This window comes from Cydia pomonella, chromosome 16, assembly GCF_033807575.1.
Source record: "Cydia pomonella isolate Wapato2018A chromosome 16, ilCydPomo1, whole genome shotgun sequence".
In the NCBI taxonomy this organism is placed as follows: Eukaryota; Metazoa; Arthropoda; class Insecta; order Lepidoptera; family Tortricidae; genus Cydia; species Cydia pomonella.
In genome coordinates this window covers 15,326,716-15,353,128 of record NC_084718.1, presented here as the reverse complement: position 1 = coordinate 15,353,128, position 26,413 = coordinate 15,326,716, and the positions used below count along the sequence as shown (strand labels likewise).

At 39.0% G+C, this 26,413-nt stretch overlaps 3 protein-coding genes across 3 annotated transcripts in view; 1 reads left to right on the top strand and 2 right to left on the bottom strand.

Moving 5' to 3' along the window:
* Positions 1 to 20,901, top strand: part of LOC133526345 (low density lipoprotein receptor adapter protein 1-like) — a 25,335-nt gene extending 4,434 nt beyond the window's left edge. Inside the window, exons 2-6 of the mRNA XM_061862913.1 lie at positions 15,213 to 15,392; positions 16,102 to 16,207; positions 18,237 to 18,396; positions 18,908 to 18,970; positions 19,283 to 20,901. Coding sequence (XP_061718897.1) covers positions 15,213 to 15,392; positions 16,102 to 16,207; positions 18,237 to 18,396; positions 18,908 to 18,970; positions 19,283 to 19,366 — 593 coding nt within the window. The 3' untranslated portion in view covers positions 19,367 to 20,901. The remainder of the gene's footprint in view (positions 1 to 15,212; positions 15,393 to 16,101; positions 16,208 to 18,236; positions 18,397 to 18,907; positions 18,971 to 19,282) is intronic.
* Positions 5,042 to 11,210, bottom strand: LOC133526280 (uncharacterized). The gene is made up of 2 exons (XM_061862831.1): positions 10,894 to 11,210; positions 5,042 to 10,294 (listed from the first exon to the last, which is right to left on the bottom strand). Exon 2 carries the CDS (start codon positions 10,280 to 10,282, stop codon positions 5,285 to 5,287), a length of 4,998 nt encoding a protein of 1,665 aa, XP_061718815.1. The 5' UTR covers positions 10,283 to 10,294; positions 10,894 to 11,210; the 3' UTR covers positions 5,042 to 5,284.
* Positions 20,797 to 26,413, bottom strand: LOC133526346 (lysozyme 1-like). Its single transcript, XM_061862914.1, has 4 exons — positions 25,067 to 26,413; positions 24,174 to 24,350; positions 22,584 to 22,657; positions 20,797 to 21,141 (listed from the first exon to the last, which is right to left on the bottom strand). The coding sequence occupies exons 1-4, from the start codon at positions 25,134 to 25,136 to the stop codon at positions 21,001 to 21,003; spliced, it is 462 nt and encodes a 153-aa protein (XP_061718898.1). The 5' UTR covers positions 25,137 to 26,413; the 3' UTR covers positions 20,797 to 21,000.

Here is a 26,413-nt window from a genome sequence, read left to right as displayed (position 1 = left end):
GTTTGGTGTTGAAATTTTGGTTGCTACATAATGAATTCCCAAACTTGCACAAAAAAGCTTTTGAGAAAAAAGGCGGTATGGGATTTGTATGGTAAAGTCCATATCCATTCCTTATCATACCGGACCATAGTGCGTTATTTACCAGTCACTTTTTTTCAAGACAATTCATAATGAAGGGCGCATGCACGTATAAAAATATTGTTAGTATATCTTACAAAACAACCACCTATTAATGCTCAATAAAGATTGTTTTAGGTACTTAACTACAATGTATGTAACATTAGATAGATATCCCTAGAAAATAGCCATAACTCAGAAACAGATATCCGTGTTCACCACACGACTAATCAGCACGACTAGTCCGTGGCACTCAAGGGGTTAAATTTTAATTTAGAATTTAGTACCGTAAAATGGGGTGAGTAGGGATTAAGAGGACAGTTGGATTATGAATGGGATGAGGATAGGGATGACAGAGGGGTGAGTTGGTTTTTACAGGCTACTGCTACGTACATTATATATTCTACTAATAAATCAAGCTATTATAATGTTCAACAATATTCAAAACTCACTTTAGTAGGAAATCCCTCCACACCCCTACCACGGGGTGACCTGGGATTGCCTACTATTTCGTATTTATCTTTAAAATTATGAAATGGAACTACACAATATCGTACAAAAACTAAAATTTAAACGACCGGAACACTTATTATGTATAAAAATCAGTTTGCCACATGTAAAAATAAGGTTTTGTCTAGGATTGAATGTCAGTATTGTCCCTACTCACTCCATTTTACGGTACCTACCTACTTGTTTCTAGATGTAAGTATAATTTTGCGCTTAAATTTTTTATTTATTAAAAAGGAAGCCAATAAATTATGCGAATTTTGGGAGTTATGCGAAACCGGTTCAATTTTGGAATTTTTTGCTTGCTCGGGTACGAGTACGAGTAGTAATATTAGCACAAGCGGTGAATAAACAAAAACTTTGCTCCTCTTGTACAACAAATAGTGGTTTAATTTTCATTCGTTTTGGTGACCGCGGTCTCTCACATCCGTTCTACGAAGGTGATACATTATTGATTAGACTACATAAAAGAGATTGTTTGCCAAGCTCTTGCGGGGCGACATTCCAACTTAACGGTGGCATTTTGTTGCAAAAAATTAATGGAACAAACTAAGACGTAAGAAAGCGGCGTGTAGTTAAAATCGAACTGCGCCATATTTTATACGGTCACTGAATTGACGTTTGACAATTCATTAACCTTAAAACGGGTCTCTATTGTTTCCCATAAAGTTTTAAGTCATAATGTGTTGTTCATCCGCATTTTCGTTAGTCATAATTTGTTTTTTCTCAGAAACGCGTATCTTTTCAGGATTGTCATAAAACAAACCTAACCTATCTATAGGATAACCTTACGAAAATCCTGAGAGGTTAACGGTTTCAGGATTATGACAATTGATAATCTGACAATCATTACATTATGACTTTCAATAATTATGTCAAACAAAGGGATCCTTAAAACATATGGCGCAGTACAGTGCTATCTGTTTATTAGGATGTCAAATTAAGGGGCACGTTTTTTTCGTAGACTTTACCTCTCTATTACAATTAATTCTTTTGGCTATACATATATACCAATACCATACAGTTATTGTGTGTAGAAGAGGTGAATTGATTATGTAAATATATACTTATTATATGCGTATGTATAATAATGTCGCCTAGTACCCATAGTCTTAGTTTAGTAGTTTTGCTTAAGTAGTTTGCGGCTAGGTCGATCTGTCGAAGAGGTGTGAATACTAAGTGAAGGGGGTTTTTTTTTTTTTTTGTAATTTTGAGGTATTAAATTCGAAGTTATTTAAGGAAATAGGCAATAATTGGACATTGACCCCAAGTTGCACTTCGCCAGTTTTTTTCCTAGTATATTTATAGGTCCTGAGCTGTTGTTATGCTCAACGTTGACAATGATGAAAATGTTTATTAATTAACGACAATGAAGCTAATAATAAACCCATTATAGGGTAAAGTTGATATGCATAAATATAGGTACTTATTATGCGGCAAGTTAAAATAGGACGTATTGTTTCTTTGTTTTATTCGTAGGTAGATGTATGCAATGATGCAAGAAGATGAATAAAAACAAAAAAAACCCTTCCTTTTACGAAAGTAAAGTACCTATAAAGGAAGCTAAGGTGGGATCTTACAGATCGTCGACTCCAACGTAGTAATTGGCTCCACTCGTCCGCCATGTTGTAATTTGCACCATAAATACCATAATTCTAGACATTTTTTTTTACAAATGTATGTATGTTCTTAAGTTTTGGGTACCAATATAATACGTTCTCAATATTCCTACAAACCTATATTCATACTGTTATGCATTTTTATTATAATTTGCTTACTGATTTGGTTGCATACTTCTCATAGCATAGTTTACCTAGTTTGTTTAAAAAGAGGAATCTTGAACGTTGCGAGAGTTTCAAAGCTTCATAACTTTGCTGCTAAAATGAAATGTGAGACAATATTTTTTACTTTATACGCAAGGAACAAACCAAGATGTAAACGCAAAGTTTATAAATCGAATCTAAATTAAAGATAATGTAGAAACATAATCGTAAATCAACCAAAACAATAACATAACCTATCTGATCATAACATAAACATACAATATTCAAAATATTATGATTCCAATTTTATATCATTTGCTCTAAAACAAATAGAGTTGCAGAAGAAAAACGGGCTATCTTCACATGGTGCTTCTATAGTACATTGTGCAACGAGGGGGGTAAGTGTAATTTTGGAACCGAGGGTGGGAATTAAAGACCCGAGTTTGCAATATTCTTACCCCCATGAGTCACACAGAATGTTTTTCATCACACTTGGGGAGAAAAAACTAATTTTTAAGTGGAATGATTCTTAAATACGGTGACATATCAAACATTCGTCCGCCATGTTTTAATTTGTTGACAGGTTAGGTATCGAAGGCACAGACCTATTCGGCATTCAGCCACGATTAGAAATTATGCAAAAATATTTTAAACGGCTATTAAATTAATCAAATTAAATGTTTTTAAATATAAACAAACATATTAATATTAAATTATTAACGGCAGCAATTTTTAAAGTAAAACTCATTTACGCCACTTGGTGTGTACGAATCACTGACATAGGTAATTTAAAAAAAAGTTGTAACACCCTTGTAGCTTTTTTTTTCACAATCCATAACCCCCGCGGGAACAATATAGGCCTTTGTCCTTCAGTGCGCCTGTTGGAAATAAGATTTTTTTCGAGCAAGTGTGATGAAAAATGAATAATGCATTATTTACTTACGTCGGTAAAGGACCTTGGTCCAATATTCGCATATCAGCGTCTATTTCAGGCATATCAGTGTATATCTAGGCCAAAGATGAATATTGAGCGCGGGTCAGAGAGCAATATTAGGCGCAGTTTCTCAGACGATCGCCGAGATAATACTTTAACATAAGCTAATTAACAAGAGATAAACACTTGTTTCACTCGTATTTTATTATCTTATTACGTCTTTCTATTTATATTTGTTTGGGCTGGTGCTTGGCGTCTGCATGAGTATGAATAATTTTAGGGTCCCATTCCCATCCCGTATAGGGCCACGGCAAGTACGGCTAACCTAACCTAACCTCGTAAAACCACCTAGCTATACAGTCCAGTATTATAAGTACAACCAACTACAACTAAGTATATCTACAAGTTCAATACGTAGAAAATTACTTAAGTAAGAACATTGGTATTGAATGTTCTTTTTCATTTCAATTTCAATTTATTTATTTCAAAAGATAACAATGGTCCATAATGGTTAGTAATATTTAAGGTTTAAAACTAAGTGTTAGTAGAACAAATACAAAAAGAAAAGCGAACAGTACAGCAACAAAAACAAACAATCACCTGGTAGCGGTCATGATACCCTCAAAATGTCGCACAACAGGTGAGTCGTTTCGGCCCGCTACCGTAGCCAGGATGGGGTTGGAGCTGGCCCGCACTCTGCAGAGCAACGAGGCAATCCTCTTTCGTATTATGGCATGGTAGTCATCTGTGCAGAAACGGGGCAGCCCCAGCAACATCCTGAAACCATTATTATATTGGATTATTATATTATTTTTTGGTGTAGTCTGAGTTTTTTAAGACCATGCGTGCCTTGATCATATAATTCTAATTGGCGGGCTAGTCCAACGTTCAAGAAACCAGTGTAGGTGCGCTCTCGGATTACGCGCCTTTGTTCCGCATATCGAGGACACATTTTAGACTGGTTCGGTAGCGTTCGACTGGCCGGCACTCAGTAACCATATAGGGACCACACAGGAAATTGCAATTTATTTTTCCATTTGTTCATTTTGAATCTTATTTCAATTACCATTGGAGTTGTAATTAAATAACCGGTTAAAGTGACCGGCCCTTTTTTTTGCAGGCAGTGGCACGCGCGGTTTTAGTTAACAATAGACAAAGGATAAGCCGTTAGGGGCCAGCTACAAATCTAACGACTATATAACTTCAATGTAGGTTAATAATGCTATATCTCATTTGTGTGTGCGCAGGGAGTAAGTAACTCCCTCTCTCCTATAAATCGTATAATATAATTCCTCGGCCCTCCTTTGCAGACTGTAGGTAATACAGCTTACGTTAATACATTAACGCTGCGATTTGATAACACTTGAACTGTAATTCTAATTGTAAATCGCAATTAATAAGTACGCACTTAACTCGATAACAGAATAATCTTAACCATTGACCACTGACGTACGTTTGTGGTACATCGTGTCATAAGTACTATTTGAAAATGGAGCGTTATCATTATAATATTAAGTCCGTCCTCACCTGTCCTCAGTGGTAGCTTTTTAATTTTTAGGATTTCCTAGACATAGAAAAGAAACCGTTATTAGCTTCGCCATGTCCGTCTATCCACCCGCGGCTTTGCACCGTGATCGTTAGTGCTAGAAAACTGCAAATTGGCATGAATACTTACAATAATTGTTAGGGTCCTACTGGACGTATAAATGAAAATGCGGACTGTATTAAAATAGGCTGGTTTATTCCGCCTTAATTACAAAGAATCCCGGCCAAACAATTATAAAAAAAAACTATTACGGTATTCGTCCGTTGCCGGTGGAGTATGTGAAGCCCAGTGTGTGCCGCGCGGCGCTTGCGGCTTGCCGCGATGACGTCGCGCTCTGTCCGCCGCCCGCGCGTCTCCTCCCGTGCGTATGTCCAGTACTTAACATGCTGCCCGGGTTGAAGTATGTGGAGGAAGACTTCAAAAATCTGGAAGGGGACAGATGTTATTAAAGGCCCTCCGAATGGTTCCTCTCCTCGTCTTTATTTCCGCAACCCTACTGACTCCGTCGTTGCCTGGGTACAGTTGAGCTACTCGCCCTAAAGACCACACTAGGGGTGGAAGAGCCCGGTCTTTTATTAAAACCAGCGATCCGACTTTCAGCTCCTTGTTCGAAGATTGCCACTTCAGTTTTTGCTGCAGCAGGCCGACGTATTCAACCGAGAACCGGGACCAGAAATGCTGCCGTATGACCTGGATTCGCCTATATCGTTCCAGACGATTGATGTTCACATCAGACACTTGTGGCTGAGGTATAGACGTAAGTGAACGGCCAATTAAAAAGTGAGAAGGAGTTAAAGCCGAAAAATCGGAGGGATCAGTGGAAAATGGGGTGAGAGGACGACTGTTTAACGCTGCTTCTATTTCTGTCAGGCAAGTCGCCATTTCCTCATAAGTGAAGTGAGTAGTTTGTAGCAGTCGCTTAAGATGATGCTTTGTGGAGCGAACGGCTGCTTCTGCCAAACCGTTGAAGTGAGGAGTGTAAGCAGGTACAAATTTAAATTCGATGCCTTCCTGCGCTACCTTACCTTCAAGATCTGACTCCATAAGGAGTTGTGCCAGTTCATTACAAGCGCCAACAAAATTAGTCCCATTGTCACTTGTAATGGACAATGGTAACCCACGACGAGAGACAAAACGCTTTAAAGCAGCAATGTACGCCTCACTAGAGAGAGCCGTGACGAGCTCGATGTGACAGGCTTTGGTCGAGTTGCAAATGAAGATTGCCAAGAAAGATTTTATAAGCTTGCATCCTCTACCTTTCCTATCTGCTATCAACACTGGCCCTGCGTAATCGACGCAACAATGTAAAAAAGGGAACTCTAATTCAGTTCGTGTCGCAGGTAACTGCCCCATGATGGGTTGAACTGTGTCATGTTTGAAGCGAAAACAACGTACACATTTGTTTACGGTGTTTTTCGCAAGATTTGTGCCACCTAATGGCCAATAAGTTTGTTTTATAGTTCCTAGAAGAAGTCGAGATGGGGCATGTAAACATTTAATATGAAAATGTCGAAAAATGATTTTTGTTAAATGGTGTTTGCTACATAAAATAATTGGATGCTTTGTGTTATAACAATAAGGAGAATTATCAAGCCTGCCACCAACTCGCATGATACTATTTGTATCTAAGAAAGGCGTTAATGAAATCAAACGATTTTTGTTAGGTAGTGCCTTGCCGGCTTTTAGAACAGCATATTCGTCAGGGAACATTTCCTGTTGTGCTTTTTGGGTTATTAAATTTAACGAATTTTGAAGTTCTTGAACTGAAAGATGACCAGTTAATTTATTGTTCTGATTTTTACAGTTATGTATAAATCTTAGCAAGTACGCGGTTACGTTTTGTAAGTTAATAAATCTTGATTTGTTTTCGATTAATTTAGAAATGCAATCAGTACTACGATCATCAACAAGCGCCAGAGAACATGTAATCAACTCAGGTAGATCGTGCTTCACGTGTGTGTTGGGCATTTTTGGCCAATGAGATTCTGGTTCCGACAGAAATGTCGGACCTGACCACCACAAGGATGAACCGCTGATTTGGTCAGCCTTCACCCCACGAGAAACAAGATCCGCCGGATTGTCCTTCGACGGTACGTAGCTCCACGTGTGACCTCCACTGCTCTCTTGGATCTCGTGGACCCTATTGCGAACAAAGCTTTTCAAATTATTTGGTGGTGTATTTAACCACCCCAGTACAATGGTCGAGTCACACCAGAATCTACATTCACTAAATTGCAGAGTCAATGAGCTTACCACTTTTTTACACAACCTTGCAGCCATCAAAGCCCCACACAATTCAAGCCTAGGTATGGTGGTTGGCTTAATTGGGACTATTTTACTTTTAGATGTCAAAAGATGCACTTGTACCTGACCTGACGTATCAATCGAACGAATGTATAGACACGCACCATATGCACGCTCTGAAGCGTCTGAAAAGACGTGAATTTCATGGCTCACTGAGTTATCAGCAATCACCCAGCGAGGTACCATTACATAGTTAAGAAGAGGCAAAGTGTTAACAAATGATAACCACATTTCCTTGATTTCCTGCGAGACCTCTTGATCCCAAGAGCACTTTTCAATCCAAAGCCTCTGCATCACAATTTTTGCCTCGACAATGCAAGGGTTAACTAGGCCTAATGGATCGAATATTTGGCTGATGACTGATAAAATATGACGTTTTGTGACTTTTTCATTATGTTGAATGCTAATAGCAAATGACATCATATCAGAGTCACAAATCCAGTTTAAACCTAAAGTCTTTGAAGAACTATTGTTATCAGTGCTTGAAATGTCCAGAATATTATTTGGCTCTGAACTAGGCGAAATTTGTTCAAGTATGTACTTATTATTCGATTGAAATTTTCTTAAATTGAACTGCGCTGATTTTAAAGTAGATATGACACCCTTGCACAGCCTAATTGTGTCTTTAATAGTCGACGAGCCGCTCAAAAAATCATCGACATAAAAATCCCGCTGAATAGATTGTTTGACGTCGCTATCGATGGCACTAGATGCCAATGAAACCAAACACTTAGTTGCTAGGTACGGTGCCGAAGCTTGTCCAAAGCTGACGGTATTAAGAGTGTAGGTTTTTAAAGGCTCTGAGGAATCATATCGCCAAATTATTTGCTGAAGAGAGCGTTGAGAAGGTGTAAGGTCAATCGCCCTATACATTTTCTCGACGTCACCAGTTACGATGTACTTGTGCTGCCGGAAACGCAGCAAAATGGAATAAAGGTCTTCCTGGACAGTTGGTCCGACCATTTGAATCTGGTTAAGAGACACGCCAGTGCTTGAAGGTGCTGAAGCATCAAAAACAGGACGCAGCTTTGTTGTTTGGCTCGATTCGCGAAGCACACCATGATGTGGCAGGTAATAATTGACCTTGGATTGAAGACAGCCAGCTGAAGACTCTTTGTTTTCAGTCATATGACCTAAACGCTCGTATTCCCGCATGAAGTCGATATATCTTTCCTTAAAAATCGGCTCTCGAGTAAACTTACGCTCTAAAGACAGGAAACGGCACTTTGCCCTTTGAAACGAGTCGCCTAAGACAGCAGGATCTTCCTTTAGCGGCATCGTGACGATAAACCGGCCATCCTCGCTGCGAGTTGTAGTGCGATAGAAATTTTCTTCACAGGCGCGTTCCTCTGGTGACAAAGAGTGCTTGGCTGCGACCGTGTCTAACTCCCAAAAACGAGTTAAATCTGGGTTAGGCTCCGCATGCGCAAAATTACAAACTGGAGCAGAAGACGGTGATTTACGATGGGCAAGATCCCTAACCACCAACCAACCCAGCTTCGTTTCAAACAACTTCGGTAAGTTTTTACTTAATTCAATAGAATTGTGACCTAAGACGGACCAAAATACATCGGCCCCAACTAAAATGTCTATTGCTGACGGTACATTAAAAGAAGGGTCAGCCAAAACGATTCCTTTTGGAAGAGAAATATGGTCTATATTAAAGTAAGAAGTCGGAATTGCTTCTGTGATCTGCTGTAATATGTAACAGTTCACAGTAAAGCTGTAATCCTCATAACACGACATTATAGTAAGGCTGCAAGACTGTGTAAGCTGTGATTTTTTCTTATTGACACCTGTCAACGTGGAGCCCATACTACGTCGCGACAAACCCAGCTTACCGCAGAGTGATTCTGTTACGAAGTGGCAGGAACTTCCGTTGTCCAGAAGCAGCCGGGCCGTATGCACGTTGCCCGCGCCGTCGCGCACCTTCACGATCGCTGTGGACAGCAAAGCATGCGGCGCAGTAGTACATTGCGGTACATCATGGCTTGACTCGGCGAAGTTACAAACAGGGGAAGCCGTAGGCTCAGAATGAGCTACGGGCTCATGCAAATGTAAAAGCGTGTTATGCCTTTTTTTACAATATTTACATGGCACAAGGTTGCAACTTTTTTCTAAGTGCCCGGGCCGTAAACAATTAAGACAGACCTTTGATTCTTTAGCCTTTTGAATACGACTCTCTATAGGAAGGGCTCTGAATGTTTCACAGTTAAAGAGAAAATGAGTTTGATTGCAAACGGGACATGTAAATATTTTTTTATGCTGTTTGTTGAATGTTTTGTTTGTATTTTTATTGTTGAATGAATTATTATTGTTAGTTGTAGCTATACATAGGTTGGTACTATTTTTATTTTCAGTTTTACAACTGTTACCTTTACTTTCTTGCAAAGTCTCCAGCAAGTCTGCTCTGTTGCTAAGGAAAGTAATAAATACCTCTAAAGATGGAGGATCAGTGAGAGTATTTCTATGCTCCTCCCATGCCCTATGCGTCACACTGTCCAATTTTTCTGTCATCATATGAATAATTAATGTGTCCCAATGTTGAGTGGGTTCATCTAATGTAGAAAGTGCACGCAGGTTTTTGTTAGTAACATCTATAAGACGTCTAATTGATGCACAAGATTCATTGCTGATTCGCTCAGCGTTAAAAAGTTCCTTGACGTGATTATTTACAAGCAACCTTTTATTATCGTACCTACTGCACAATAATTTCCAAGCAGAAGTGTAATTCTCAGATTTAAAATCTAAGTTATCTATGACAAGTAGGGCACTACCTTTTAAAGACGCGCGAAGATAATGTAACTTATTAATATTATCCATATCTTCTCTGGAATGTATCAATGAGATAAATGTATCCCTAAACTCAAGCCAGTGCTGATAGTGACCTTGAAAAGTAGGTAAATCTATTTTTGGCAACCTAACACAATTAGATTTATGACCACCTGCCTGATGAGCATCGACGAAACTCGCCACGGATTCCTCACGCGCAGCGTCCAAGGTCGCGGAGTGCAGCGGACGCGCGCCGAGCAGGTTGCGCGCCCCCGCCACTAGCTCGTGGTACTTTGTTTCGAAATCTTCGCGTTCTGAATCCGCGGTTTCCGAAAGCATCTCAATCTCGTCCTGTAATTTGTCGAAGGCGGCGTATAAGGCATCGAATTTATTAAATCTGCTTTCTAAATCTAAAAGTTGTACTGTGCTAGGCTTTGTTATAGTACCAAATTCCTCTAAATAATTGCTAAAAATAGTAATTTTGCCCTTTACACAACTACGCTTCCTAATTAGCTGCTTAAGTGTCTCTGCGGCCGACATGGTAACCGAATAAGCAATAATTTGTTGCTCTAATGACCCAGTTTTAATAACTATTTATGCGTATGAAGTTAAAAAATTGCGTAAGCAACCTTATTGCAATGCTAATTAAGGAAAAAGTCAATGCAAGTGACCGAACTGAGCTAGTTGCCAGCCGGCGATAAGAAGCGAGCGAACTGCGTAAACAAATTCCCGTTATGATGTGTGCTATTTGACTTGTAATTGCAATTTAGCAAAGTAAAGCTTATAAACGCAAGAAATAATAGCAAAATAAAATTATAACTCAATTGCCAACTACACTTATGATGAAATACGAAAGCGCTAACTGAAATTGCTAGCAATTTTAATAATTTAAATTTAATTTTTATGGAAAAGGAAGGGGTTTATAAGGGAAAAATATGGAACGAACTCACGTATGTCTATAAACGTCCACAAATGAATCGTGATCGAAGATGTTAACTTCCTTTGTTCTCAAGATGACTCGCACTTTCGATGGGTCCAAAGTCCGTTGCAATGCAAATTTCCGAATAGCTTCTTTTTCTCTGGCGTGCGCGGTTGCTAGGCGGAGTACCCGATGTGGCGATGATAATGAAGAGTCTTCACCAGGTATCTTCTACAGCTGAAGACCACGTCTGAAGCGCCCCGAGATTTTTGAAGTCGGTTGACCGTTATTTTCGCGAATTAAGACGGTGAGAATCCTAAAGGACCAATGTTAGGGTCCTACTGGACGTATAAACTGCATGACGACAGAACGGTAAAATAAAAAGTACAAAAATAATTTCTTTTGGGTACCTCCCATATAAAATGATTTTATTTTTATAATTTTTTTTTGTTTTGGCCTCATAATGTGGGGTATTGTTGGATAGGTCAAATTAAACGAATATGGGTCTTCAGAAACCAAATTTTGATAAAGTTATTATTTTCGGAAATAATAGCTCCGAAAGAAAAAAAATGTCCCCCCCCTCTCACTTTTGAACCATGGGTCCAAAAATATGAAAACAATCGTGAAACAAAAGCTCAATAAATATGTATTTTCCGGGCTAGCCGTTTTTGAGGTATTGCAAAAAATCTTCTCTTAGTAAAATCTTTGCAGAGTTAGTATGGGCCGACTCTAATTATATAATGCGGAATACAGGGCATTTTTATTTTGTGAGGTAAATTTATAGGTCATACTCAGCAACTTTTAGTATGGGCCCAAAGTGCCTAAACCCGTATATTGTGCGATTAATTGTGCGACATGTACAAGTTTTAAAAAAGTTGGAAACCTCGGAAATTCCAAGAAAATTTAATAGAAAAATTAAGGAAACCTTCATTATGGAAACAGACCATTTCGATCCCCGTACATTAATATGATAAGTTTCCGAAAAATTTCATTGCGGCACTCAACTTACGACACGTCACACCAGACAGGTGGTACGCTGATAATTGGTGCTGATTTGTGCAGCTGATTAGCAGTTTCTGACACCAGGAAAATGTCAGCAGATTTTAGCTTAAACTTACCATTAAGCTTTAACGTTAACCTATGATTTTCATTAAAATAATGCGCCGTAATTTCTGGTCGTGGGATCATTTACTTGATTTACATGACCACTCCTGTTTGCGAAACTAGATCGACGTAATATCTAGTTAAATGCTTGGAAAATCGCGTTTGAAATTATCAATAATAGCAGTCTACGTCCGCTTTATATGCTTGTGTATTACTGTTAGGTATAAGCCGTTTTATTACAAGATTGCCGAAAACTATTATAAAAACCGGGCAAGTGCGAGTCGGACTCGCGCACGAAGGGTTCCGTACCATTATTTATAAAAACGGCAAAAAAAATATGTTTGTTGTGTGGGAGCCCCCCTTAAATATTTATTTTATATTGTTTTTAGTATTTGTTGTTATAGCGGCAACAGAAATACATCATCTGTGAAAATTTCAACTGTCTAGCTATCACGGTTCATGAGATACAGCCTGGTGACAGACGGACGGACGGACGGACGGAAGGACGGATGGACAGCGAAGTCTCAGTAATAGGGTCCCGTTTGACCCTTTGGCTACGGAACCAAAAAAAATTGCAACTGTTATACACGTCGTCGTAACATAAATGAAACAAAAAACCGAATATGACATTAGATATTAAATTTAGTTAATTTAAAATTATACAGTAATCATTGCATCGGGGTATGCCTAAGTACATTTAAAGGCGAAACGTTTAATAAACTTTAATGGAATAGTTTTTTTTTTATAAAAATTATTATAGTCTGTCAAGCCACTTCCGTCAGTAGAAAAAGCGGCAGATTTAAAAAATGTGGGTTATTGTCTCATAGAAAATTTGAATTTCGCGCCTTTTCATACTGACAAAGTTGTTTGACAGGCTTTAAAGCGTTATTCTATTTAAATCCACCAAACAATTGAAAACTATGACAATATCAATGACTTTTCGAATATTGATCATCCGAGATAGTACTTGCATTTAGTTAGCAAATGTATAAACTCATACTAAACACTACGTAATCAATATGTAAACACTAAACAGGCTCAAAGGCAAGTGTACACGCTCGTAGAGGCCTTATCAGATAAAAAATAAATCATTGATTATCTCCAAATTGGAGTTAATTACCATACCGGCGGTTTCTTTGAGAATAGTTATTTACTATAATAAGTGCGGTAAATTAAAACATGACCGAAGGGAGTGTTTTAAATCGACACAAGTTGCGAATTGCCCATTTGCACGTGTATCATATAACGTTTTACAGTCCATATGGCCCTTTAAACTTTCGACATAGGCAATTAGGCACGGAAGGTTCAATGAAAGTAGCGCCATATGTACTGTAAAGTTAATTGAAGCCCAGGAATACACCCTTGAAACAATCGGACTTTAAAGGAAACACCATGTTAAATGGGTGGTTTTACGGTCCTTACTTTGAGCCTATTACAAGATTCCTTGACAGAAAAAATAGCAATTGCGTGATTAAAACATACAGCACACTGTATGTAAGTATTATGTACGTATAAATTAAGTATTGTAAGTAAAAGATAACGCACGTGACAATGACCGTTTTATATGCAAAAGGGAAATGAACATTAGTGAGGAGAGCAGTGATTTATTTAAGTGGGTCATCTACCGACTTTATTAACGAGATATTAACTTAATTACGAATGTCTGATGGATGTAGCTGATTAGCAAAAGGCTTGATTGCTTATCGTCGTTTGAAATAAAACGGTATAAACTTATAATATTACTATTTGCAATATTTATTCGTAATCTGATTGTCGGTTATTTCGCACTGATATATTTACCTACGTTTCTTAGTACAAGTCAACTTACGTCAGGATTGCCATTTGCATATTTGAGACCTATGTGAGTGCCACATTTTTTTTTATTTGGGTGAAGAATGGGTATTCCTGTTGGGTTTTATTAGTGTATTGATATCAAGTGTAGTAAATTAATAATAATTATCAACTATTTTCCTCGCGCATTGCATGCTGATAAGCATTGCAATACAACGAAGAAATGCCGCCAGCATCCTTGGTACAATGCCTCATGGGCCTATTTTAGTTACAGTAATGAATACCTCTGTATATATCTATTATGTAAATAAACATTATATAAAAAATGGAACAAAATATCAATATTACGTTATTTCAGATCAATCTACAGTACTCCTATTTTACCTCACCATATTTATGTATCTACTTATATTTAACAGCTGTAACACCATTGGAGAATATATTTAAGAGCCCCTTGCACCTTCCAGGGCTAGCAACTAACTAGGGTTAACCTGTTAAACCCGGAGTTACCAGTGAAATTTAACTCTGGGTTAACGGTTAACTCCAAGTTAATGGCTAACCCAGGATTGGTGCAAGTGGCCCTAAGGCGCAAATAGTTATGGTAAATAGTTGAATGTCTCTTCTTTGCGGTTGATAACGCATATCTGTTGTATAATTATATTAAAGTAGCAGACGCCGCGTGCCCTAAGATCATAAATGTCCCTTAGACGAGCAGGAGAAAGATCTGTCTTATTAAAGTTTTCTAGGGCCACCACGCCCAGTCCGGTTCGCCATGTTTAGAACATGACACATCAACCTAGGCAGCTAAACTTGGAACCGAGAACGCTTGTCGAAACCTAGACATAGGTAATTGCAAAATCTTAGCTAGGCTAGAGCAAAAATAAGGGCAATTTGGCAAGCCTAAGTACCTGATTAAATTCAGTCACGCGGGTTATGGAATTTGATTTGATATGCATTAGGTAAGGTAATCATAATTTAGCTTCAATAAGTATTTAGCTTAAAATATTTCACAAAGTTAAGTAGGTATGTTTGATAAAATTTGATTATTAAACTAATAATTGCTCTTTTATTTATGAATGTTTTTAGTCCATTCAGTGAGACTTCCATATGCGGTGCATCTATTATAGTCGCGTCTAAATATAAATGTTTATCAATCTTCTGTTTACAATTAGTGACTCTACTAAATTTAGTACTATCAGAATGTGTTATCCACAATGTTGAATGACAAAAACGTGACCCTTATTTCATTCGTGTATGACATCATTCAAAGATTTTATTATCGAATTTCCATCTACCTTCTATCTCTACCACGGAAATTAAAGCTAGTCAAATAGGGCCCCTATTAGACAAAAATAGATAATGTCCCCGATTATAAGTATACAAAACATTTACGATTCGTTGAAAATACGAAACAAATTGAGCTAATTTTAAATAAATTTTGCTTGATTTTTCCAGAACTAGAAGAATGGGCGCTAGCAGAATGCGAGGGCGAGAGTTGGTGGCGCGAGGCACGGGAGTCAACCGGCAAAGATGCCTCGGTGGACGTGCGGTACGCTGGCATGGTGCCCGTCGAGCGCGCCGCCTCCGCGCCCGCTACCGCCATCGCTGTCCGCTCCGCCTTACACTCCGCCAAGAGTAAGTTCCGTTATATTTAGATCTAGAAGAATGGGCACTAGCAGAATGCGAGAGCGAGAGTTGGTGGCGCGAGGCACGGGAGTCAACCGGAAAAGATGCCTCGGTGGAGTTGGTGGACGTGCGGTACGCTGGCATGGTGCCCATAGAGCGAGCCTCATCCACGCCAACTACCGCCATCGCTGCCCGCTCCGCCGTACACTCCGCCAGGAGTAAGTCATTAGAACTGGAAGATGGGCATCAGCAGAATGCGATGGCGAGAGCTGGTGGCCAGATGCTCGGAAGTTAACCGGCAAAGATGCCTCGGTGGACATGGAAGAGTATGCTTGTTTTACCTTTAGGCTGTCCTAAGTTCTCGGTACGGGATCGGCGCCATACAGTACAGCCCGCGTAGCCAACGTGCCAATCGTTAACGCTTCGTAGCGAAGAAACGCTACTGTCACTGTCGCACTCATTTGGAAGAGTGATAAAGAGAGACTACGATACGCTACGGAGCGTTAACGATTGACACGTCGGCTACGGGGCCTGGTACGGCAAGTATTTCATCGTAAACCTGATTGGCGCGAAAGAAAGCGCTAAGTCAGGAAATAAATCCTAGGGAGAACGAGGTTGGTTGCATAAAAAACATATAGGCACATCGTTACACAATGGGATAAATTAAGCATCAATTAAAACCTTAATTATGCATCTAATCATCTGAATTTTGTTCCAGCTCTGAACAAAAAGTTGCAGCGAGTGAGTCTCGACATTAGCTCAAAAGGCATCGTGGTCACTGATGCCGACACTCATGACAATGTGCTAAGCATATCCATCTACAGGTACATACATTACAAATAGGGTACTAATTCTTATAAACTTTTTTCACAAGGATAGTGTCAGTCCAGCCTAAGGGCATAAGGGTCCAATGATATTTGAAGAATCTTAGCTTTACATACGCAATACTGATACGAAAGTAAGTTACGCACACACTAAAACGAATATGTCAGTGTCAAACTCGCGGTAACCGTACTTGAATAAATGGTTAAATAGAGTCTTTGTGATATATTTTCCCAACGTGGTGTTTATTTAGTCACCTGCAATAATTTACGGGTTGAATATATAGGTCATATTGAGTAACTTTTACTATCGGACCAAAATCTAAAGTTTCTCAGTACGACCTATATATTCACCCTATAAATTATGGCAGAGGCAGATTTGCCTCTAGTGCGTTTGATAAATATTGACTTGTAAATAAATAGCCCATCCACATCAATAACGCAACAATAATATACGACAACTACAAGCTGAGATAAATAAGCAGTTCATTACTGCCTGTGTTTGATTTATTACAAACTTTTAATTACCCCCGCATCCAGAGACACCCGGCGATATCTCTGAATCGACCCCGTTTGTGACTTCAAGTCCACTTGCTATTATTTATTACCCAAGAAAATACAGTTGAGTTGATTGACATACGCAAAAAGATTCTGAGTTAATTTTGTGAGGTTAATGATCGTGTTATCAAGGAAAGGAATTGCGCAACACAAATTATCAATCACTTTTGTTATAAATATCCAAGAAGTAGGAGCACAGGGAAGAAGGCGAGTGGATTACCGAGATTACAGATTCTCATAAATGAAATATGCCAACTAAGTATACAATGTGTTTGTCCACGTATAGTGGAGCCGTTAACCACGTATAGTACGATGAATTTTATCGACAAATCAACCCCCCCATACCTATGTTTTTTCTCAACCATTTTAAAACTGCACCCTTTCAAAGTTTTATGGTGCCATACATTACTGCACTTGGTTAATGTACCATTATCTGCCCATTTACCTATCGAACATCTAAAAAATAATAATCATTCGATAGCTTATGAATTAAGGCACAAATTTGAAGCATAAATGTCATAAAGAATTTTCCACAATTACTCGATAATTAATAAGAAAGATCAAAATCGTCTTCTAAAATATACTTTTTTTTTTTTTGTTATATGATAGAACAGGATATCAGCTAAAAGTTAACATCAAAATGATAGCCCTAGTTAAAACATTTCACAAGTTACACGAGTCCAAACAAGACCTTCTGTAATGAGCGTCAACTTAAGTAAACTTCTCGTTTTTTTTTTTGTAAGTGGCTGTAACTCTGAAATCAGGCGAATTCCGAAAAAGTTTATACGACATTTTAGTCTTTCAATATGATCAGGAATATACTATTAAAATCTTTCGCAATGCTCACGGGCACCGTGTATTAATCTCACATTAATAACGTACTATATTAATTAACAAAATATAGTACCTATAAGTAGTAAATTGTGAATAATAAAATACACAAATTAATAAATGGGACGACAAAAAAAATCTTGTTACACGGCTGCTTGGGCTGAGAGACAGACAAAGAGGAGGATACAGATATGACGTCTTTGGCAGATAGTGTAGAACATAGAGTCGATATTTATTTTTAGATAATGTATGGTATACACAATATATTTCTAACGACTTTTTTTATTCTACGTATTTAGAGAGCTTTCAGCTAATTCTAATGTAAATAATCCACACCACACACACACCACACACTTCTTGGGCTGCGCTGGATTTTGCTATTGCTTGATGCCCGCGTGTCTCCTCTAATCCCATCTCCGCCTCAGTGGAAAGGCAGACTAACACGCTCACTGCGGCACTGGGCCGGAAGACCCGATGAAAAGTATGGTTAATTACGAATTACACTAATTGCCTTAGCGAATGTGCCAAGCACTGTGGATGCACCAATTCCACCACGTCTGGAGCTCCTATAATATTGAGAACATTTAGTTTGGGTTAGCCTTTAATCAAACCATGACTAATGACGATTCTCCACTTTTCCCAGGATCTCGTACTGTTCAGCAGATGCAGCCAACGCTCGAGTGTTCGCGGTGGTGGAAGGGCGCGGCTGCGAGCACGTCGCGCACGTGTTCACGTGCCCGCGCAGCCGGCATGCGCGCGCGCTCGCGCTTGCCCTTGCGCACGCTTTTAACGATGCCTATCAGGTATTCTGAATTTGAATTTAAGTAAGAAGCTGGGAATTATAATGATAAAGTTAACGCGCGTGTTCGCGTTTGCTCCCGCTCATGCCTTTGATGCGGCGAAAATCGAAATGTATATATCTGTCTCTCTATCGCTCGGATATACAGGAGCGATAGATAGTCATATAATATATAATTATATAGAGCGGTCGATAGGAGTTCTTTATATATTAGGAAATGTTAGAAGAAAAAAAAATTTTTGATGAGAAATAAAAATTTGGGGTACGGCGCCCAAATCGGTCAACCCTCCATAAAAAGGCCAAAGATGTTTCAAGTGAAATTTTTTTTCTTCTGCCCGTTGGCCCTTGGTAAAACTGCTTACAGCACCGTGACGTGCCCATATTATATTGACGTTTACGATTGTCGATTGTCACAATTACCTTACCTTTATAAAACTCCTAAAATTTTACTACCAGATACTAACTAGGTAAGCTGCCTAACTAATTTAGTCCAATAATTGTTTGTGAAATTTCAGGCATGGCAGAATAACCACCAAGGCAGCTCCTTACAGCGCAACGACAAACGCTCATCACCCTGGGTAATGAAATTTTACGTAACAAACATAATATTATAGGTAAACTGTTTAAACATTTAAACAGATAATAATTCCACTAATTCCATACATGTGAAAGTTTGTGTATTTATCTTAGCATTCTTATAGGGGAATAGTTGACGTCCCCTTAGCTTTTGCAAAAAAGGTATCGAATTCTATCTCAATCTCCGCATATTTCACTCAATTCTCTTATAACTTTGCGAACAAAAAACTAGGGGTTTGGGAAAATTTAACGAACTATACGCGAACTAAGTTAGAGGGTAATTGAAATATAATCTTACTATTTGTTTCTTTCAGGAGCGATTTCCTCAAGAGTCTGATGAAGAAGAGTTGGAAGACGAACAGTGGCAGGCGCAGGCTCCTCTGGTCACATTCGCGTGAACTCTCAATAAGGATTGGAAAACTCATTAAGTTCTTTACCGTATTCTTTAGGTACAATTGCGGCTTTTCTGTTGCCATCAAAATTACAATGTTCATTCAAGCTGACCAAATAGTATCGGCGTAGTGGCGTCCCCACATTGTTATTTGGCGGGTCTATGAAATTACAAAAACTGAGTCCTACTGCGCTGCAGTCAGATTCCGAAAATATGGCAGACCGAAAATATTTTTTTTATAAAGCTTAAAAAATGTACATAAGACTTACATTAATTAGTTATAAATAATTTTCGTCCGCACTGCTAACTGACAATTTGTATAATCCATGATATGACAGATTAAGACAAACGATTAATAGCTTATTGAGGCTTGTAGCGAGTTTATGGATAAGGCTTTATGACCCACTGCAAAAATGTCAAACCGATGATCAAATAAGGCCTTATGGCCCACTGCAAAAATGTAAAACCGATGATCAGATAAGGCCTTATAGCCCACTGCAAAATGTAAACCAAATGATCAGATAAGGCCTTATGGCCCACTGCAAAAATGTTAAACCGATAATCAGTTAATAGTGTAAATATATAATGTTGCCGTTGTCGCTAGTTCATCGCACAAATAAATTATTTACATATAATTCATATAGTATAGTATGAATGACAAGTGATAAACATGTAGGTATATATAGCTCGTAGGGCAATAAAATTACTAACGTACCTACGATATTAAATAATAACATCTCTAGGAGAACTACATTCCAAAACATTCCTCGTTTTTTCATCCGTTAACAATGTTAACATGCTTCATAAAAATCATAAAATAACACACGGTAATCATGATATTATTAAGTGTATAGGTAATAGTACATTGTGCAACGAGGGGGGTAAGTGAAATTTTGGATACGAGGGTGGTTATTCCCGACAGCCGCAGGCTGGAGGGTATTAGTTAGCAATATTTTTACCCCCGGAGTTACACACAATGTTTTTCATTTTACACTTGCGAAGAAAAAACTAAATTTTAAGCGAAACAATTCTTAAATAACTATGTACAGTGACATATCAAAATTCGTCCGCCATTTTGTTTCTTGACAGATTAGGCATCGAAGGCACAGACCTATTCGGCATTCAGCCACGATTGAAAATTATGTATAAATATTTTAAACTGCTGTTAAATCGATCAAATTAAATAATTTTAAACCGAAACAAAAATATTAAATTATAAACGTCAGTATTTAAAAAAAAAACTCATTTATGCTACTTGGTTTGTATGAATAGGTCACAAATAATAAAAAAAAGGTATAACTCCCTAGGGAGTTATAGCTTTTTTCACAATTTATAACTCCCGCGGGAAAAATATAGGCCTTTATCCTTCAGTACACCTGTATGAAATAAGATCTTTTTCGAGCAAGTGTGATGAAAAGATATTAAAACAATAAGAAACAAAAATTAATTGGTACAATTTATTACGATTATTTATAAGGCTTAATATAAATATTTCGACTGATGTAAGACAAATATACTATAGAATAAAGTTAATTTAAACTATTCTGTTGTCTCTCTACTTAAAACGACCGACATTTATACAGAGTGTAACAAAAGTTACATATACCTGCATATGCCTGCCTACGCCCATGGTTAGATATATTAAAAACGGCACTGGTTGAACAGTGCCAGCCTGCGTCGTCCTAGCGGGTCTGCGTCCAGAGGATAGTGGCAGGCGCCTCCGCCGTGGTGGTTTATCATCATGTAGTCGAAGCAGTTCGTCACGCCGTCGCCGTTGCAGTCCTGAGACGGAAATTATATGAATTCAGATCATAGTTTCGCGTAGACGTATACTTAGTTTTCAAATCGAAATTAAAGATACGAAATTAATTTTGTTGGTACCATGATATTTAAGCCGATAGTTGGTTGAAATGGTTGGTTGCTACACTTGCTATAGACAAATCATATCCCACCAAAAACATTTTTAAGTATGTAAAATGTTGCCAAGACCAAACCATAAGGCTCGCACTGTCAATAAAATATCAGAGCTCAAGCTTAAAGGGTGGGTGGGTGATCAGGGGGGGGGGGTGGTTGTTGCGTGGAGGGGGGATGATTTATTAAAAAGCCTGTAATATGTATTTTATTATTTATAACAAGGAGTCCCTTTATCCATTTTCAGACCTCTAGCATCCAAATTTGCGGAACCGTCATACAAATTTTCATCCCCTAGTTTACGGTATCATATCGTTGGCCACTGTTGGCATCATATCTCGAGAATTGTGTACGTAAATACGTACGTAATACGACGAAGCGCTTCGATAAATGGTAGGTAGTGCCCTTGCGCTTCGCTTGGCTCATTTTGGCGGGGGCACTGCCGTGCCCTCAGATTTGAATACCAACGTGATTTTAATTTTTGTGCGTCGCATTTGCTTTACCACTACTACTACTACTACTACCTACATCTATGTCTTTCCCATCACGGAACAATGGTGTTCCGGACCTTTGGGAGGCGTGCACAAAGCCGAAGCCAACACGTATATTTGCCACTTTAGTGAAATGTAAGGGGTACACCGAATGGATGCTGCCCCTGCCCGTGTCATGGGACGCACGCAGAGGCAACACTCGCCAGGGCCTTTACTATATAGCACTACTTATTATTTTGTGCTATGTGATCTCCATTCGATTTTTCATATTAATATCATAATTTGGAAATCTGAATCCTTTCATGGGTGAGGGTCTGAGGGAGAATTTTAGGCCACAGTAGCCTCGATAACAATTTCGTAGACGATTTACTTATCGGTTAGTTATAGTCACACCTAATTATGGACTTAACTAATTTATATCAAGGTTGTAAGTATTTCTCCGAACATTCTAGCAAACAACATTAGAACAAAAACAAAATTAAGAAAACTAACAAAACAGAAACCAGAAAGGCATTATGAGCATAAAAGCTTCGCAATACGAACAGAACCGGAATATGATACATAGGTAGTTAAATCTGGACATAAGTAGCCTTACCACGACTGCCTACCAGTGCCGCAGTGTCAAACTGACATATTCGCTAACGTCTGCGTAACTTACTTTCTATATATCTCGCTTGCACTAATATGCCAGCACGAGCGAGAATGGAAAGTAAGTTACGCTCACTATAGCGAATATGTTACTGTCAAACTGGTGGTAGCCGTATAGATAGTAGAACTAAGCATCTAGTGTAGGTATATTATGAGTTAGATTGTGTTAGTTACCTTTCCAAACTTCGCCATGTAGCCTTCAATTATCTTTAGAGAGCAGTGGTAATCCCGCGCGCAGTCTTCAAACGCTGCAAAAAACGAGTACGTTTACATGACATCATTCATTTCTAAGTACCCCAAAAATTCGTAATGAGGTTGCGCAAAGGTTGCCGGATGTCTTTACTAGATTCAATCTTTCCTTAATTTATTATTAATTATTATAGAGCAACATAAGGCTTTTAACTTTGGATAAATCCTTAGGAGAGATGCTAACTTAAGTAAAGTGGACCCTTTGGCCCTTTGGCAGTAGGTACTTAAGCAAGAAAGCCAAAATATAGGTAATATTCCTAGATATTGGGTATCTAATATGCTTATAGATCGTGTCATTCATGAAAATGTGTGCCTTGATTCTTACTGTCCTGTTATTAAAGGATACTATTACTAACTCACTCGATCTCGGATCACTGGCTCAGCGTCCCGAAGTGGATCTTGGCCTTCGACACTAGAGTTCGCCATTCGTTCCTATCCTGTGCGATCCGACGCCATTCAGCCACTTGAATGTCGCACAGGTCTTTCTGGACCTCGTCGACCCATCGGTACCGTGGCCTTCCAACCGGACGTCTCCCAGTTGGTAAGCTGTCTTGGTCGCATGATCCTCTCCACATAAGGCTAGATTTTTCAAATCTGCGCGTCATCTTGGATGACACGAACTTTACTATGTTCCTAACCCTTAACGTTGAGAAATTTGCCGTGAACTTAATTTCTGCATATGATATTTTTGCACAATTTAGTCTGCCCTGGGGTCTAGCCAAAATGACAATCGTCAATAGAAAACGCCAATCAAATCTTAAATCATATATGGACATTGTCACGTGACCTTTCGTAGCGTCTGCCACATATTTTTCTTTTCGTTTGGCGTTTGTCAATGTTCGATTGTCATTTTGGCTAGGCTCTCAGGAGTATTAGTGTTTACCTTTTTCCCTCACCAGGTCGTCGTCAGGCAGCGTGGGCTAGCCAGCATGCATTCATCCAGTACACTCTAGAAATGTAGAAGGGCCCACAGTAACCCTCCGTACAGGCGTTCGGCGTGTTACAGTCGGCCACATGGCAAATACAAGGGTAGCAGGTCTCGTTCAGGTTCGAGATGACTCTTAGAGTCAGATCAAGTTAAAAATATTTTAGCCTACCGTGTTCTCTCACGGGATCGTCGTCAGGCAGCGTGGGCTTGCCAGCATGCACCCAGTACACTCTGGATATGTAAAAGGGCCCGCAGTAGCCCCCCGAGCACGCATGCGACGTATTACAGCCGGCCATATGGCAGAGGCAGCGGTAGCAGGCTTCGTTCAGGTTGGAGATCACTTCTGGACTCAGATCAAATCAAAAACTTTTAGCCTACCTTGCTCCCTCACGGGATCGTCGTCAGGCAGCGTGGGCTTGCCAGCATCCACCCAGTACACTCTAGATATGTAGAAGGGCCCGCAGTAGCCCCCCGAGCAGGCATGCGACGTGTTGCAGCCGGCCACATGGCAGAGGCAGCGGTAGCAGGCTTCGTTCAGGTTGGAGATCACTTCTGGAGTCAGATCAAATCAAAAACTTTTAGCCTACCTTGCTCCCTCACGGGATCATCGTCAGGCAGCGTGGGCTTGCCAGCATCCACCCAGTACACTCTAGATATGTAGAAGGGCCCGCAGTAGCCCCCCGAGCAGGCATGCGACGTGTTGCAGCCGGCCACATGGCAGAGGCAGCGGTAGCAGGCTTCGTTCAAGTTGGAGATGTATACTCCTGGAGTCAGATCGTAACAAATAGGTATGCAAGTTCTTCTTTCTCTTTTAATCTTATTAGGGTGTGGGCAGGCAGGTTTCAAATCATATTCCACTAACTTCGATCCTCATAGGCAGTTGGGATTACCATACCTCACCCTCTTCACCCATGAAAAATTCGCCGGTTATTTTCTGCAATATTGCTGCTAAGAGGTGAGGTGAGGTGATGCAAGAAAACATCGTGCAAGTATCATTCTCTGTTTTTCGAAGCATAAAGTGTCCGGCGAAAGTAAAGCTTATCTTTGAAACAGATATTGCTCCACGGTTCGTATAAGAAAACTAAAGATCATAAGTAATCTTTGGTGTGATCCTTATATTATTTTATTCAATTATATCAGAGACTGGTAATATGCTAAAAGTTCGTAATGTATGTTTGGCAAGCCAAATATGTTAGTAAAAAAAAAATATATATATACTATTCTCATCCGTGCTAGTACTAGCCTAAGACAAAAACAGTCTATGTTTGAATTGAGACAGTCCTGGACTATTTAAACCTACTCGCATATAGAAGATGAGTTTCTTTTAATAAGAATGTCAAGTACATTTGATAAGATTAGGTAAACAAGTTATGCCCAAGTTGTTTCGTTAGATAGGAATAGGAACATTTAAAGATATTGATTGAAATATGTGATGAGCCGGATGTTGTGAAAATGTAAACAATATCAGAAAGACACTTACCGAGAGCGTTGGAACATAACATAACAACCACTAAACACAAATAACACAATATCCTAAAACAAAAATTCATTATGTAATATATACCTAAGCTTGCTATTAATTTTCTTGAAGAGACGATAGCTCGACCATTTTAGACCAAACTAACGCTAAGTCAGTAAAGCGTCGACAAAAAAACTACATTAATATGTGCGTTTGTTGCCGATTGGTATAAAAAACGGCGTAGGTAAAAAGTGCTCTTTGGCTGGCCTTCTAAACGTCACTGTGTCATGAAGACTAGCCACCAACTGTGGGTTTTCTCGCGCTCGAGTGTTCTACATAAATTACTGTCAGATAGAACACGACCTATTACGTATTATCTTAAACTTTAAGTTTGGCTATAAATGAAGCGTAAAATTGCGGAAGTACCGACTGTCGGGATTAGAAAATAGTTATTTGTTTTACAAGGGGGCGAAGTTGTTGCTTAACTCCTCGTGCTATTTATTAGCAGAATTGATATTTGAGCTGGTGAAAAATCCCAAAAATGAACTACAAGCGTTGCGGGTGGTTCGAAAAGTGCGAGGGTTTCAAGGCCCGAGGGTTAATCAAACTTTTCCAGCGAGTAAAACACATTTTTTTTTAAATCAACGCGAGGTAAACACCTACTTGCTGTAAAATGTTTCAAATCTTATCCAAATTAACGCTATTAGATTAGATATGTATCATTCAAAATCATTCTTTACTTACGTTAATTCCACTAGCCAACATGATGTACCTACCACCTCAAAATGTGTATCAACTTTGCCACTCTTGTGGATAAAATGCAATTTTCTCATCAGTTTTTGAACAATAAAGAGAACCTTTACGAGCCGCTGTGGTGAAAACATATTTATTATATGCTACTGTGGCTTCTCCCCTCCAATTTTCTGTTTGCTTACTGTACAGTAAGCTGCAAAGAAAAGGTACCCCCCTGCATAGAAGTTAGTATGCAAAGGTGCTAAGCGAAGAGTATTGCTGCCTGTATATTAATTTAGCGTCTAGGGTTACAGTGTATAATCCGAATAAAAAATTAGAGGCCTTTCATCAAACAATAAAAAACGTGTCGGGCAGCTGATTTGTGCGTCATATTTAAATGGCGGATGCACGATTTTGATTGTCTTCCGTTTCCTTGTACTTATTTAATGAATTATGATTTCGCAAAGAGGTTATATGTTATTAGTTATGGGCGCACGTGATTTCACGAGTCTTGTTGACAATGTTCTGCGAATCGAGACTATGTTTTATTCATGTTATGCCAGACTTTGCAATAATTAATAGACATCCGCTTGTGGGAACAATGCTTTATTTCTTACAAACAATAAATTTAATACA

Excerpts from the sequence above, each read along its gene's own strand:
- LOC133526280 (XM_061862831.1), bottom strand. The coding sequence starts at position 10,282 with ATGCTTTCGGAAACCGCGGATTCAGAACGCGAAGATTTCGAAACAAAG.
- LOC133526346 (XM_061862914.1), bottom strand. The coding sequence starts at position 25,136 with ATGAATTTTTGTTTTAGGATATTGTGTTATTTGTGTTTAGTGGTTGTT. Across the intron at positions 22,658-24,173 it reads TGATCCCGTGAGGGAGCAAG|CGTTTGAAGACTGCGCGCGG; the intron begins GTAGGCTAAAAG and ends CGTTTTTTGCAG. Across the intron at positions 21,142-22,583 it reads ACATGGCGAAGTTTGGAAAG|GACTGCAACGGCGACGGCGT; the intron begins GTAACTAACACA and ends TTTCCGTCTCAG.